Source organism: Salvelinus alpinus, chromosome 30 (genome assembly GCF_045679555.1).
Source record: "Salvelinus alpinus chromosome 30, SLU_Salpinus.1, whole genome shotgun sequence".
In the NCBI taxonomy this organism is placed as follows: domain Eukaryota; kingdom Metazoa; phylum Chordata; class Actinopteri; order Salmoniformes; family Salmonidae; genus Salvelinus; species Salvelinus alpinus.
In genome coordinates, this window is record NC_092115.1 from 2,488,733 (window position 1) to 2,502,389 (window position 13,657).

The 13,657-nt window shown below is 46.2% G+C and overlaps 1 protein-coding gene across 3 annotated transcripts in view; it reads right to left on the minus strand.

Moving 5' to 3' along the window:
- Positions 1-5,629: 5,629 nt before the first annotated feature.
- The window catches only part of LOC139559799 (casein kinase I-like), a 73,609-nt gene continuing 65,581 nt past the window's right edge, over positions 5,630-13,657 (minus strand). For 2 of the 3 annotated variants that reach the window (XM_071376156.1, XM_071376157.1), the window contains 2 exons: positions 9,038-9,144; positions 5,630-7,375 (listed from right to left, as the gene is read on the minus strand). In XM_071376156.1, coding sequence (XP_071232257.1) covers positions 7,324-7,375; positions 9,038-9,144 — 159 coding nt within the window. In that variant the 3' untranslated portion in view covers positions 5,630-7,323. The remainder of the gene's footprint in view (positions 7,376-9,037; positions 9,145-13,657) is intronic. The other variant, XM_071376159.1, reaches the window with a different exon arrangement.

Genomic DNA, 13,657 nt, shown 5'->3' on the forward strand with positions numbered 1-13,657 from the left:
AATTTGCGACAGATATCCATGCGAATATTCAAACATCTGCATAACACATTATGCGCATTTTTCCAATAGAGATGTTTCCATCAAACTGACTTTTTGCACTTTGTGACGTAGTGCACATAAATCTACATTTTAAATTCCCATGTATCAAATTAAAAATACAAGTTAAATTTATTGCCATGTCATTGTTAGTGTAACAGGGTTATATTGGTGATTCCCCTTGCCACTTTATTGTTAGGCCAATGGGTTTATGGTTTTATTTTTGTCAACATGGCATCTTATTGGCTGGTTTGTGTAGCTCGCTTACGACGGAGGACGTTTCAGTCAGAACCGTCCCAGTGAACAAGCACCAAACCAGCGGGAAGTTGTCGGTTGCAAAGCACTGTACGTCAAAAGTGATTTTTATACTCCCAAGTGATGATTTAAATGTGCAATTTATAGCAATTTGTTTGTAAATGTTATTCGAACATCACACGTAAGATGCAGCGTTTTTTGGTGAATATTTGTTGTGCATTTTGTTGTAGAGAATTCCAGCTAATACTAGCTAGCAACTTACTGTGTCTGGTGAGTGGGGGTCGTATATTTTGTACAGTGCGTGAGTGCAGAGTTGGATGGTGAGCTGTGCATTGCATGACGTGCTGTTTCTATCAGAATAAATCTCCATGACTGGTGCTACAAGTTGGAGTTCGTGTCGATGATTGATTGTACACAACGCAAGAAGAGTACTGTTACATTAATTCTACGGACGGTTTTGTCACAAAAACGGCACTCTAGACAACAGCTCTGATACAGTGCGGATAGGCTACCTATATGATGAGATTATTATGGATAAGAGCGATATTATTTGTATTTGTCAAAAGGCAGCCAAGTATCGATCATCAAGACAACTTCTGTACTACTCTCAACCTGCCTCTCTCGCACGGGACATTTCTGATCCCCAGCCCCATGGGCACCCCTACAGTTAACACATACCACTACTTTCCCCAATGCTACACATTCCTTTGTCTCATGCCCTTCTGCACACTTCTCACACCTAGCAACCTCCCTCCTACACACGGCTGTCACATGCCCATAAGCTTGACACCTATAACAACGTAATGTATTCAGCACAAAAGCTCGTACAGGATAACTTGTTTATCCTAACATCACTTTGTCGGGCAAAGACTCAACATCTAAACTCGAAAGAACAGACGACACTTTCACCACTCACGCCACCCTGTCTGCGTTGGCACCAAACAACGAGCATCACAAACACCAGGAATCTTCCCCTTTAGTTGGCCAACTTTCACATGTACCTCTACCCCAATTATCACAATTCACATCTCTTGCTCCCATTCGTTTAACGCGGAGCGCCTGCTCCCTCTGACCAGCAGAAACACAAACTATTATCACAAGACCACTTCTGGTTACCCTCACCGATTCCACAGCCCCAGACTGTTTTCACCTACCCTGAAACCACAAATGGATCAGCCAAAAGGCAAGGGTCCACTTTTCCCCCAACTGTCACAGACTCATCTTTATCCTGACCCTAGGTTCAAGCCTCGGGCTCTGAGAACTTCACCACTTACCTCCTTCAATACTTCGCCCTCATTCACTTCCATTTCTCCTCCTGTCTTCAGCTCACTCTACTTACACTTTCTACCATTCTTCTTTAACAAACATCTCCCTTTTTCCCACCATTTTTAACTGACTCAAGCTCACCCTCTTAGACATCCTCTGCCTCTCTTTTTCCCTCCATTCCTTCTCCGTATTCCAAGTCTCCTTATGATAATACTGCACTTCTCCTGACATACATCTTGTTCTTGCCTTCTCAAGGGACGCCATTTAACCGGCTCTCACAATCTCCCACTTATAATAAAGCAGCTGCTTCGTCTTGATGTTATTTATCAACGTTTTTCCATCCTCGCTTCCTCATCGTTTATTTTATCTGTAGCTTAATAAACTGCATGGTTTCCCCCGAGTCATAGTTGGAGGACCACACAACATGTCATCCTGTGACTCCCAAGTTCTACTTTTATATGTTTATTATACTGAACAAAAATATAAACATGCAACAATTTCTAAAGATTTTACAGAGTTACATACAGTTCATATAAGGGAATGAAGTCAACTGAAATAAATTCATTAGGCCCCTTAATCTATGGACTTCACATGACTGGGCAGGGGTGCAGCCATGGGGTGTCCAAGGAGAGCATAGGGATAAGAGCTTTATTACAGACAGAATTTTTATTTATTTTTATTTAACCAGGAAAAGCCCATTGAGAACCAGATTCTGTTTTTCAAGGGAGACCTGGCCAAGGCAGCAGCAATAATCAATACATGACATCATTGAAACACGTTTCAGGAGCTCCTTTAGCACCTTGGACTCAGTGACCGCCTGCAGGGAGAAACTATGTAGCGGGGCAGGGGGAAAAAAGAGGGAGGGGCATCGGGGCTAGTCGCATTAGAAGGGGTGGGAGATGAGGAAATGTTGGACAGGCAAAGAGGCATGGCTGAGTCAAATAGGAAATCCTGACTTAATGAAGTGATGATTAAAGAGCTCAGCCATGTGCTTCTTGTCAGTAACAACCACATCGTCAACATTAAGGGACATGGACAGCTGTGAGGGTTTATTCTCCAGGTCTTTAACCGTTTTCCAGAACTTCTTGGGGTTTAGACCCACAGAGAGAAAACTGCTCCTTAAAGTAACTAACTTTGGCCTTCCGGATAGCCTGAGTGCACTTATTTCTCATTTTCCTGAACGAGAGCCAGTCAGCCTGAGTATACGTGTGCCGAGCCTTTCGCCAAATGCAATTCTTGGAGGTGGCGTAACTGCTAGATCACGGTCGAACCAGTAAATCTAATTTTCTTTATGGGGGCGTTTGTTAACAATACCACTGAAAATATCAAAAATAATGTCCAAGCGTCTTCGACAGAGGTGATCAATCTGATTCTATACCATTTTACAGAGGTTAGTTCATGAAGGAAGGCTTTTTTAGCAAGCGTCTATGACGCTTTTTTTTTGAGTTTTTTAAACTCTTTAAACTTTTTTAAAGTTTTTTTAGCAAGCGTCTATGACAGATCAGGACAGGTCGTTTCACTGCTACGTTGACTACACCGACCGTCCTAGCTTCACTGCTTATCTGTTGAGAGCCACGCTTTTCTTTGTCGCAAGACCAACATAGAGCTAGCTTCATTTGGCTAACTTTGTGCTAACTAGCTAGGCTACTAGCCCATGAAGCAAAAGCTAGATGCATTTATATTGTTAAAGGATGAGCTTCTCCAGCTAGCACTGTGCTAACTAGATAGGCTACTAGCCCAAGTGGCGAACGCTACCTACGTTTCACTTTGTTTTTTTTAGGAGCAATGGCGCCTGCTAGCTCAGCCCATGAGGTACCCAGCAAGGCCCCGGCCCCAGCATGTAACCGATGTGAAATGGCTAGCTAGTTAGCGGGTGCGCGCTAATAGCGTTTCAAATCGGTAACGTCACTCGCTCTGAGACCTTGAAGTAGTTGTTCCCCTTGCTCTGCAAGGGCCGCGGCTTTTGTGGCACGATGGGTAACGATGCTTCGTGGGTGTCAGTTGTTGATGTGTGCAGAGTGTCCCTGGTTCGAGGCGAGGAGAGGGACGGAAGCTACACTGTTACATTGCAATGGTTACACATATCCATGCCTACGCGGGGCAATTAGATTAATCAGCTGTGTTTGCTTGGGATGGAGAAAAAGTGTGACACCAATCAGGCCTGAGGAGTGGCGTTGCCCACCCCTGCCAGGCTGGTACACCATAACCTACATCTCAGCATGTTTATGTTTTATCAAATGTTTTTAAAATGGACCATATTTATTTATCCTTGTAATTGCACACTCATTGATATCAGACATGCACCTACCCCAATGCTGTTTCTGATGACTGGGAAGAATGTAGGAGCAGATTTCAGGAGCAGGACCAGACACCTTTTTGACAGGTGACTGATTTAAGGGCCTGTACGTGATAGGCCTATCTGGTTTATATGATTATGATGTCATAATGTTTCATGACAACGTCATAAAGTGTATTTTCTACAAGTTATTTAAAAAGATGAAAAAAATAAAAGACCTCAAAACCAAGGGTTAACAAACTAACTTTTAAATGAAAATAAACTTCTTTGCAGGAAATGTTATTTTAATATATATATATCTTTTTTAATAAATGTGGGTTGACACATCATAGCCAGCCATAAAATACATGACAGTGTAATGACCATATTAAAAGATCATCAAGGACAACCACCCGAGCCACTGCCTGTTCACCCCCATATCATCCAGAAGGCGAGGTCAGTACAGGTACATCAAAGCAGGGACCGAGAGATTGAGAAATGCCATCAGACTGCTAAACAGCCATCACTAACTCAGAGGCTGCTGCCCACATTGAGACCCGATCACTGGACACTTTAATAAATGGATCACTAGTCACTGTAAATAATGCCACTTTAATAATGTTTACATATCTTATATCACATGTATATATTGTATTTTATACCATCTATTGCACCTTGCCTATGCCTCTCGGCCATCGCTCATCCATATATGTACATATTCTCATTCACCCCTTTAGATTTGTGTGTATTAGGTAGTTGCTGGGGAATTGTTAGATATTACTGCACTGTCAGAACTAGAAGCACAAGCATTTCGCTACACTCGCATTAACATCTGTGTACGTGACAAATAAAATTTGATTTGACAACAGGTTATGACAAGTAATGTTAGCCGTTGTGACATGACGACGACCGTGTCATAACGCGTTGTGACATGACGACGACCGTGTCATAACGCGTTGTGACATGACGACGACCGTGTCATAACGCGTTGTGACATGACGACGACCGTGTCATAACGCATTGTGACATGACGACGACCGTGTCATAACGCATTGTGACATGACGACGACCGTGTCATAACGCGTTGTGACATGACGACGACCGTGTCATAACGCGTTGTGACATGACGACGACCGTGTCATAACGCGTTGTGACATGACGACGACCGTGTCATAACGCGTTGTGACATGACGACGACCGTGTCATAACGCGTTGTGACATGACGACGACCGTGTCATAACGCGTTGTGACATGACGACGACCGTGTCATAACGCGTTGTGACATGACGACGACCGTGTCATAACGCGTTGTGACATGACGACGACCGTGTCATAACGCGTTGTGACATGACGACGACCGTGTCATAACGCGTTGTGACATGACGACGACCGTGTCATAACGCGTTGTGACATGACGACGACCGTGTCATAACGCGTTGTGACATGACGACGACCGTGTCATAACGCATTGTGACATGACGACGACCGTGTCATAACGCATTGTGACATGACGACGACCGTGTCATAACGCATTGTGACATGACGACGACCGTGTCATAACGCGTTGTGACATGACGACGACCGTGTCATAACGCATTGTGACATGACGACGACCGTGTCATAACGCATTGTGACATGACGACGACCGTGTCATAACGCGTTGTGACATGACGACGACCGTGTCATAACGCGTTGTGACATGACGACGACCGTGTCATAACGCGTTGTGACATGACGACGACCGTGTCATAACGCATTGTGACATGACGACGACCGTGTCATAACGCATTGTGACATGACGACGACCGTGTCATAACGCATTGTGACATGACGACGACCGTGTCATAACGCGTTGTGACATGACGACGACCGTGTCATAACGCATTGTGACATTGGGTCTCAACTATACATTTTGTTTTTCACTACTATACACATTTCATTGCATGTCTGTGTGTCACCAGAGATATGAACAGGTTGAGAACGCTCATCAATTAAGAACATTTACGAAAGGATACGCAAGCCTAAATATGTTCCACATTTCAAAATGAGACATTCGTTAAAAAAAAATTAAAATACAAATGGCACAAATTATGACTTCCAAGTGACTGACTTGGATAAGCAACATAAAACCCATTGATGCTTAGGGCTTGTCCCAAACAGCACCCATTTACCTTTCAGTGAATTACTTTTGACCAGGACCCATATGATTTAGGTCATTAGTGCAACATATTGGCAGTAGGGTGCCATTTGAGTCACAGCCGTTTTATACAGGCTACCTGTAGTTATAAAACCGTACTGGTTCACTGCTTTCAGTTCAATGTTCAATGTTCCTACATCTGCTTGTATTTCTGTTTGTCGGTGTTAAACTTTAATCCCAGAATTCCATGAACTTCCCCCCGTCTAAAGTGCAATTTTAAAGAGATTAAATATTTGTTTATCTCCATCCTGCTATCCCCCACAGTACCTGAGCGCAGCCACTATCCGTCACCAACATCCATGTCCAGCCATCCATCCATAGGAAATGAGAAAACAGAATGAAATAAAGGAAAAAAAAGCTCGGTTTCCTGAAGATGCTCTAAGAACAATGAAGTACAACTGTTCAACAACTCAGTGGGTTTCAAAACTTCATTTTAAAATACAAAAGAAAAGAAGTTGTATTCATGATAATTTTTCTTCTGATTCTGGTGTTCATGCATTTTACTATTTCTTTCCTGTCTGTTATACTGGAGTTGTCATCAGAAATGACTTGGTAAATGGAGCATGGTATCACTACTGTGTTACAGTTCTCTGTCCTCCAGTTCAGAACGTTTATATGGAACACAAACAGTTTCCAACAGTCTTTCTGTCCTTAAATAATCTCTTATTTATGCATCTCAGGTCTTTTCTGGCTCTCTCCATTCATCAGTCCGTTATGAGGGTCATCTTTCCGCCCCGCTATCCATCCATCCATCCATCCATCCATTATAGAAACATAAACATAAATTTATTCTGATCCTCTCAGCTCCAAGCACACAGACAATCATGGTTCTGGTCCGTTTGGTCCTGCCTGTCTGTCTGCACAAGGCAGGTCATCACAGCAGGCATTAGTCCGTGTTGTAGTACTGCAGGAGGGTCAACAGGGAGCGTCCCCTTCACGAGTGCCGCCGGAGGCCTCTCCCCTTCACGAGTGCCGCCGGAGGCCTCTCCCCTTCACGAGTGCCGCCGGAGGCCTCTCCCCTTCACGAGTGCCGCCGGAGGCCTCTCCCCTTCACGAGTGCCGCCGGAGGCCTCTCCCCTTCACGAGTGCCGCCGGAGGCCTCTCCCCTTCACGAGTGCCGCCGGAGGCCTCTCCCCTTCACTAGTGCCGCCGGAGGCCTCTCCCCTTCACGAGTGCCGCCGGAGGCCTCTCCCCTTCACGAGTGTCGCCGGAGGCCTTGCTTCTTCTTCACTAGTGTCGCCGGAGGCCTTGCCTCTTCTTCACTAGTGTCGCCGGAGGCCTTGCCTCTTCTTCACTAGTGTCTCTGGAGACCTTGCCCCGTCCTCCTATTAAAGAAACAGCAGCACCTGAAACAGAACACAAATTAACAATAGGATTAGATTCTTTATTGTCATCAGACACTGACTATACAAAACATTAAGAACACCTGCTCTTTCCATGACCAGGTGAAAGCTTTGATCCCTTATTGATGTCACTTGTTAAATCCACTTCAATCAGTGTAGATGAAGGAGAGGAGACGGGTTAAAGAAGGATTTTTAAGCCTTGAGACAATTGGGACATGGATTGTGTATTTGTGCCATTCAGAGGGTGAATGGGCAAGACAAAAGATTTAGGTGCCTTTGAACAGGATATGGTAGTAGGTGCTAGGCGCACCGGTTTGTGTCAAGAACTGCAACGCTGCTGGGTTTTTCACGCTCAACAGTTTCCTGTGTGTATCAAGAGTGGTCCACCACCCAAAGGACATCCAGCCAACTTGACACTGTGGGAAGTATTGGAGTCAACATGGGCCAGCGTCCCTGTGGAACGCTTTCGACACCTTGTAGAGTTCATGCACTGACTAGTTGAGAATGATCTGAGGGCAAAAAGGGGTGCAACTCAATATTAGGAAGGTGTATAATTAAATAAACTTTCATGCCAAACAAGATAACCAACCTGGCTCAGATCCTAGTATGTGCTTTTTTGCAGTGTTTATTCATGGACATTCTGGACTAATCCATGACTCTTAGCCAGGGATGGACACTTACCAGCTGGGCTAGTAGACCGGGTAACATTCAGGTCAAAAAGCTGTTCCATCAGATGTTTGAAAAGTCTACCTTTCACTGGTCTTATTGGCTAGCTGGACATATTATCAACTAGCACTGTCTGAAAGGTACTAGCCCTGGGCTACCTTATTTTCATCTTCACTCTTAGAACAGTGAGTGTTGGGGAAGAGGGCATGGGGACGGAGGAAGGAGGGACGGGGGACGGAGGGCGAGGGGACGGAGGAAGGAGGGACGGAGGAAGGAGGGCGAGGGGACGGAGGGGCGAGGGGACGGAGGAAGGAGGGCGAGGGGACGGAGGGGCGAGGGGACGGAGGAAGGAGGGCGAGGGGACGGAGGAAGGAGCGCGAGGGGACGGAGGAAGGAGCGCGAGGGGACGGAGGGATGGAGGAAGGAGCGCGAGGGGACGGAGGAAGGAAGGATGGAGGAAGGAGGGCGAGGGGACGGAGGGATGGAGGAAGGAGCGCGAGGGGACGGAGGGATGGAGGAAGGAGCGCGAGGGGACGGAGGGATGGAGGAAGGAGCGCGAGGGGACGGAGGGATGGAGGAAGGAGCGCGAGGGGACGGAGGAAGGAGGGATGGAGGAAGGAGGGCGAGGGGACGGAGGGATGGAGGAAGGAGCGCGAGGGGACGGAGGGATGGAGGAAGGAGCGCGAGGGGACGGAGGGATGGAGGAAGGAGCGCGAGGGGACGGAGGGATGGAGGAAGGAGGGCGAGGGGATGGAGGAAGGAGGGCGAGGGGATGGAGGAAGGAGGGCGAGGGGACGGAGGAAGGAGGGCGAGGGGACGGAGGAAGGAGGGCGAGGGGACGGAGGGATGGAGGAAGGAGCGCGAGGGGACGGAGGAAGGAGCGCGAGGGGACGGAGGGATGGAGGAAGGAGCGCGAGGGGACGGAGGGATGGAGGAAGGAGCGCGAGGGGACGGAGGGATGGAGGGCGGAGGAAGGAGGGCGAGGGGCATCCATCTTACTTTGTGTCGTCGGCCACCTCCACCTCGGCCGGGGCGGTGATGGGGGTGTTGGAGTGGCCCGCAGTCGGATCGTCTGTATTCAGCTCCCCATTGGTCGAACTCATCACCTGCAGGGGAGCATCATGGGAAGTCAGATGTTAGAAAATGGTAGTTTACTGTGGTCCAATATATATCATGTCACTAACACTAAACTACACGACCAAAAGTATGTGGACACCTGCTCGTCCAACATCTAATTAAAAAATCATGGGAATTAATATGGACTTGTTCTCTCGTTTGCTACTATAAACAGCCTCCATTCTTCTGGGAAGGCTTTCAACTAGATGTTGGAACATTGCTGCGGGGACTCGCTTCCATTAAGGCACTGATGTTGGGCGACTAGGCCTGGCTCGCAGTCAGCGTTCTAACTAATCCCAAAGGTGTTTGATGGGGTTGAGGTCAGGGCTCTGTGCAGGCCAGTTCTTCCACACTAATCTTGACAAACCATTTCTGTATGGACCTCGCTTTGTGCACGGGAGCATCGTTATGCTGAAACAGGAAAGGGCCTTCCCCAAACTGTTGCCACAAAGTTGTAAGCACAGAATCGTATAGAATGTCATTGTATGCTGTAGCATCAATATTTCCCTTCACTGGAACTAAGAGGCCCAAACCATGAAAAACAGCCCCGACCATTATTCCTTGGCACTATGCATTGGGGCAGGTAGCGTTCTCCTTGCATCCTCCAAAACCCAGATTCGTCCGTCGGACTGCCAGATGGTGAAGTGTGATTCATCACTCCAGAGAACGCGTTTCCACTGCTCCAGAGTCCAATGGCGGTCAGCTTTACACCACTCCAGCCGACGTTTGACATTGAGCATGGTGATCTTAGGCTTGTGTGCGGCTGCTCAGCCATGGAAACCCATTTCACGAAGCTCCTGACGAAAAGTTAATGTGCTGACGTTGCTTTCAGAGGCAGGTTAGAAGTCAGTAGTGAGTTTTGCAAACGAGGACAGATGATTTTTACACTGTTCAGCACTCAGCGATCCCGATCTGTGAGCTTGTGTGGTCTACCGCTTCGTGGCTGAGTTGTTTTGGCTCCTAGACATTTCCACTTCACAATAACAGCGCTTACAGTTGACCGGGGCAGCTCTAGCAGGCCCCGAAATTTGAGTAACTGACTTGTTGGAAATGAGGCATCCTATGATGATGCCATGTTGAAAGTCACAGAGCTCTTCAGTAAGGCCATTCTACTGCCAATGTTTGTCTATGGAGATTGCATGGCTGTGTGCTCGACTTTATAAAGCCGTAAGCAACGGGTGTTGCTGAAATAGCTGAATCCACTAATTTGAAGGGCTGTCCACATACACTATATATACAAAAGTACGTCATGTCACTATTATGAAAGAGCTTTTGAAATCAACATGGCAAATACAAGCCTACTGCTGTAATGTTGTTATAAACTGACAACAGCTTTTCATCAGGATGGTTTGTGTGAACTTTCTACTGTATTACTATTACTGGGTGGTCACCTGGCTACCAGATCTCTCTAAAACGGTGACTTAATGTTCCAGCCAACAATGGCTGTGTCTGAAATGGTACCCTATGCACTACTTTTGACCAGGGCCAATAAGAGCCGATCGTGCTCTTGTCAAAAAAAGTAGTGCACTATGTAGGATGCCATTTGGGATTCAAGCCAATGACAGAACACTACTCTCACTCTAGATGGCGGATTCATCCAATGACAGAACACTAAGCTCACTCTAGATGGCGGATTCATCCAATGACAGAACACTTAAGCTCACTCTAGATGGCAGTATATCTAGATGGCAGATATACTCAGTATATCATCTAGACCTGTGGTTTCTAGCATGATCAAACAGGACACTGGATAAGACAGGAGAAATACTCCAGACATTACGTGCTGACCCTAGCCCCCTGACACAGAATGGCCTTACTGAAGAGCTCTGACTTTCAACATGGCACCATCATAGGATGCCACCTTTCCAACAAGTCAGTTCCTCAAATTTCAGCCCTGCCAGAGCTGCCCCAGTCAACGGTCTCAGCCTCCAGTATTTATGCTGCAGTAGTTTATGTGTCGGGGGGCTAGGATCAGTCTGTTATATCTGGAGTACTTCTCCTGTCTTATCCAGTGTCCTGTGTGAATTTAAGTATGCAACAGCTGGGCCGAGGGCTCCGCTGTCTGAGCCCGGCAACAGCTGGGCCGAGGGCTCCGCTGTCTGAGCCCGGCAACAGCTGGGCCGAGGGCTCCGCTGTCTGAGCCCGGCAACAGCTGGGCCGAGGGCTCCGCTGTCTGAGCCCGGCAACAGCTGGGCCGAGGGCTCCGCTGTCTGAGCCCGACAACAGCTGGGCTGAGTGTCTGAACCCGAGTGTCTGCACAGATCAACCAGTCGATGTACATTCGGAATGTATTCAAACCCTTTGACTTTTCCACATTTTGTTACTTTACAGGATTATTCCGATATTGATTTAATAATAAAAAAAGAATCATCATCAATCTACACACAATTCCCCATAATGACAACAAAAACAAGTTTCTAGAAATGTTTACATTTTTTTTTGTTAAATATATATCTTATTTACATAAGTATTCAGACACTTTGCTATGAGACTCGAAATTGCGTTCAGGTGCATCCTGTTTCCATTGATCATCCTTGAGATATTTCTACAACTTGATTGGAGTCCACCTGTGGTAAATTCAATTGATTGGACATGATTTGGAAAGGCACACACCAGTCTATATAAAGGTCCCAAAGATGACAGTGCATGTCAGAATAAAAACCAAACCATGAGGTTGAGGGAATTGTCCGTAGTGTTCCGAGACAGGATTGTGTCGAGGCACAGATCTGGGAAAGGGTACCAAAAAATATCTGCAGCATTGAAGGTCCTCAAGAACACAGTGGCCACCATCATTCTTTAATGGAAGAAGTTTGGAACCACCTAGAGCTGGCTGCCTGGCCAAACTGATAAAAATCGGGGTAGAAGGGCCTTGTCAGGGAGGTGACCAAGAACCCGATGGTCACTGACAGCACTCCAGAGTTCCTCTGTGGAGATGGGAGAACCTTCCAGAAGGACAACCATCTCTGCAGCACTCCACCAATCAGTCCTTTATGGTAGAGTGGCCAGATGGAAGCCACTCCTCAGTAAAAGGCACATGACAGCCCACTTGGAGTTTGCCAAAAGGCACCTAAAGGACTCAGACCATGAGCAACAAGATTATCTGGTCTGATGAAACCAAGATTGAGCTCTTTGGCTTGACTGAAGAACAGCTTCTATCTCAAGGCCATCAGACTGCTAAAAAGTCATCACTAACTCAGAGGCTGCTGCCTACATGGGGACCCGATCACTGGCCACTAACAAATTAATCACTAGCCACTTTAAACAACGCCACTTTAAAAATGTTTACATATCTTACATTACTCATATCACATTTTTTTCTCTTTTGCGCCCCAGTATCTCTACTTGCACATCATCATCTGCACATCTATCATTCCAGTATTAATCTGCTAAATTGTAATTATTTCACCACTATGGCCTATTTATTGCCTTACCTCCCTTATCTTACCTCATTAGCACACACTGTATATAGACGTTTCTATTGTGTTATTGACTGTACATTTGTTTATTCCATGTGTAACTCTGTTGTTTTTGTCGCACTGCTTTGCTTTATCTTGTCCAGGTCGCAGCTGTAAATGAGAACTTGCTGGCCTACCTGGTTAAATAAAGGATGAAATAAATAAATAATATAAAAAAATGTATATATTGTATTTGTGTATTTGGCTGCTTAGAACTTATGGCATTTGCTGGCTCTGAGCCTTTTATTTGGCCCTACACCCAAACAAGGGCACTGCGTTCATCCACCTCTGGCCTGCTCGCCTCCCTACCACTGAGGAAGTACAGTTCCCGCTCAGCCCAGTCAAAACTGTTCGCTGCTCTGGCCCCCCAATGGTGGAACAAACTCCCTCACGACGCCAGGACAGCGGAGTCAATCACCACCTTCCGGAGACACCTGAAACCCCACCTCTTTAAGGAATACCTAGGATAGGATAAAGTAATCCTTCTGACCCCCCCCCCCCCTTAAAAGATTTAGATGCACTGTTGTAAAGTGGCTGTTCCACTGGATGTCATAAGGTGAATGCACCAATTTGTAAGTCGCTCTGGATAAGAGCGTCTGCTAAATGACTTAAATGTAAATGTAAATGTATTTTATACCATCTACTGCACCTTGCCTATGGCGCTCGGCCATCGCTCATCCATATATTTATATTCTCATTCACCCCTTTAGATGTGTGTATTAGGTAGTTGTTGTGGAATTGTTAGATTGCTTGTTAGATATTACTGCACTGTCAGAACTAGAAGCACAAGCATTTCGCTACACTCGCATTAACATCTGCTAACCATGTGTACGTGACCAATAAAATTGGATTTGGCTAAACAGGAAGCAACCCACTGGACACAGACATAAGTTCAAAGTCTAGTTTCCATTTCCATTTGGTTGAGCTGTCAACTAACATGAATTCAACGGGAAATCTACAGAAATAATTTAGGCAAAACAATAGGTGACTAAAAAGACAATTCACTTAAGTTGTTGACTTTTTGCTAATCTAAATCAGTTTCCCACGT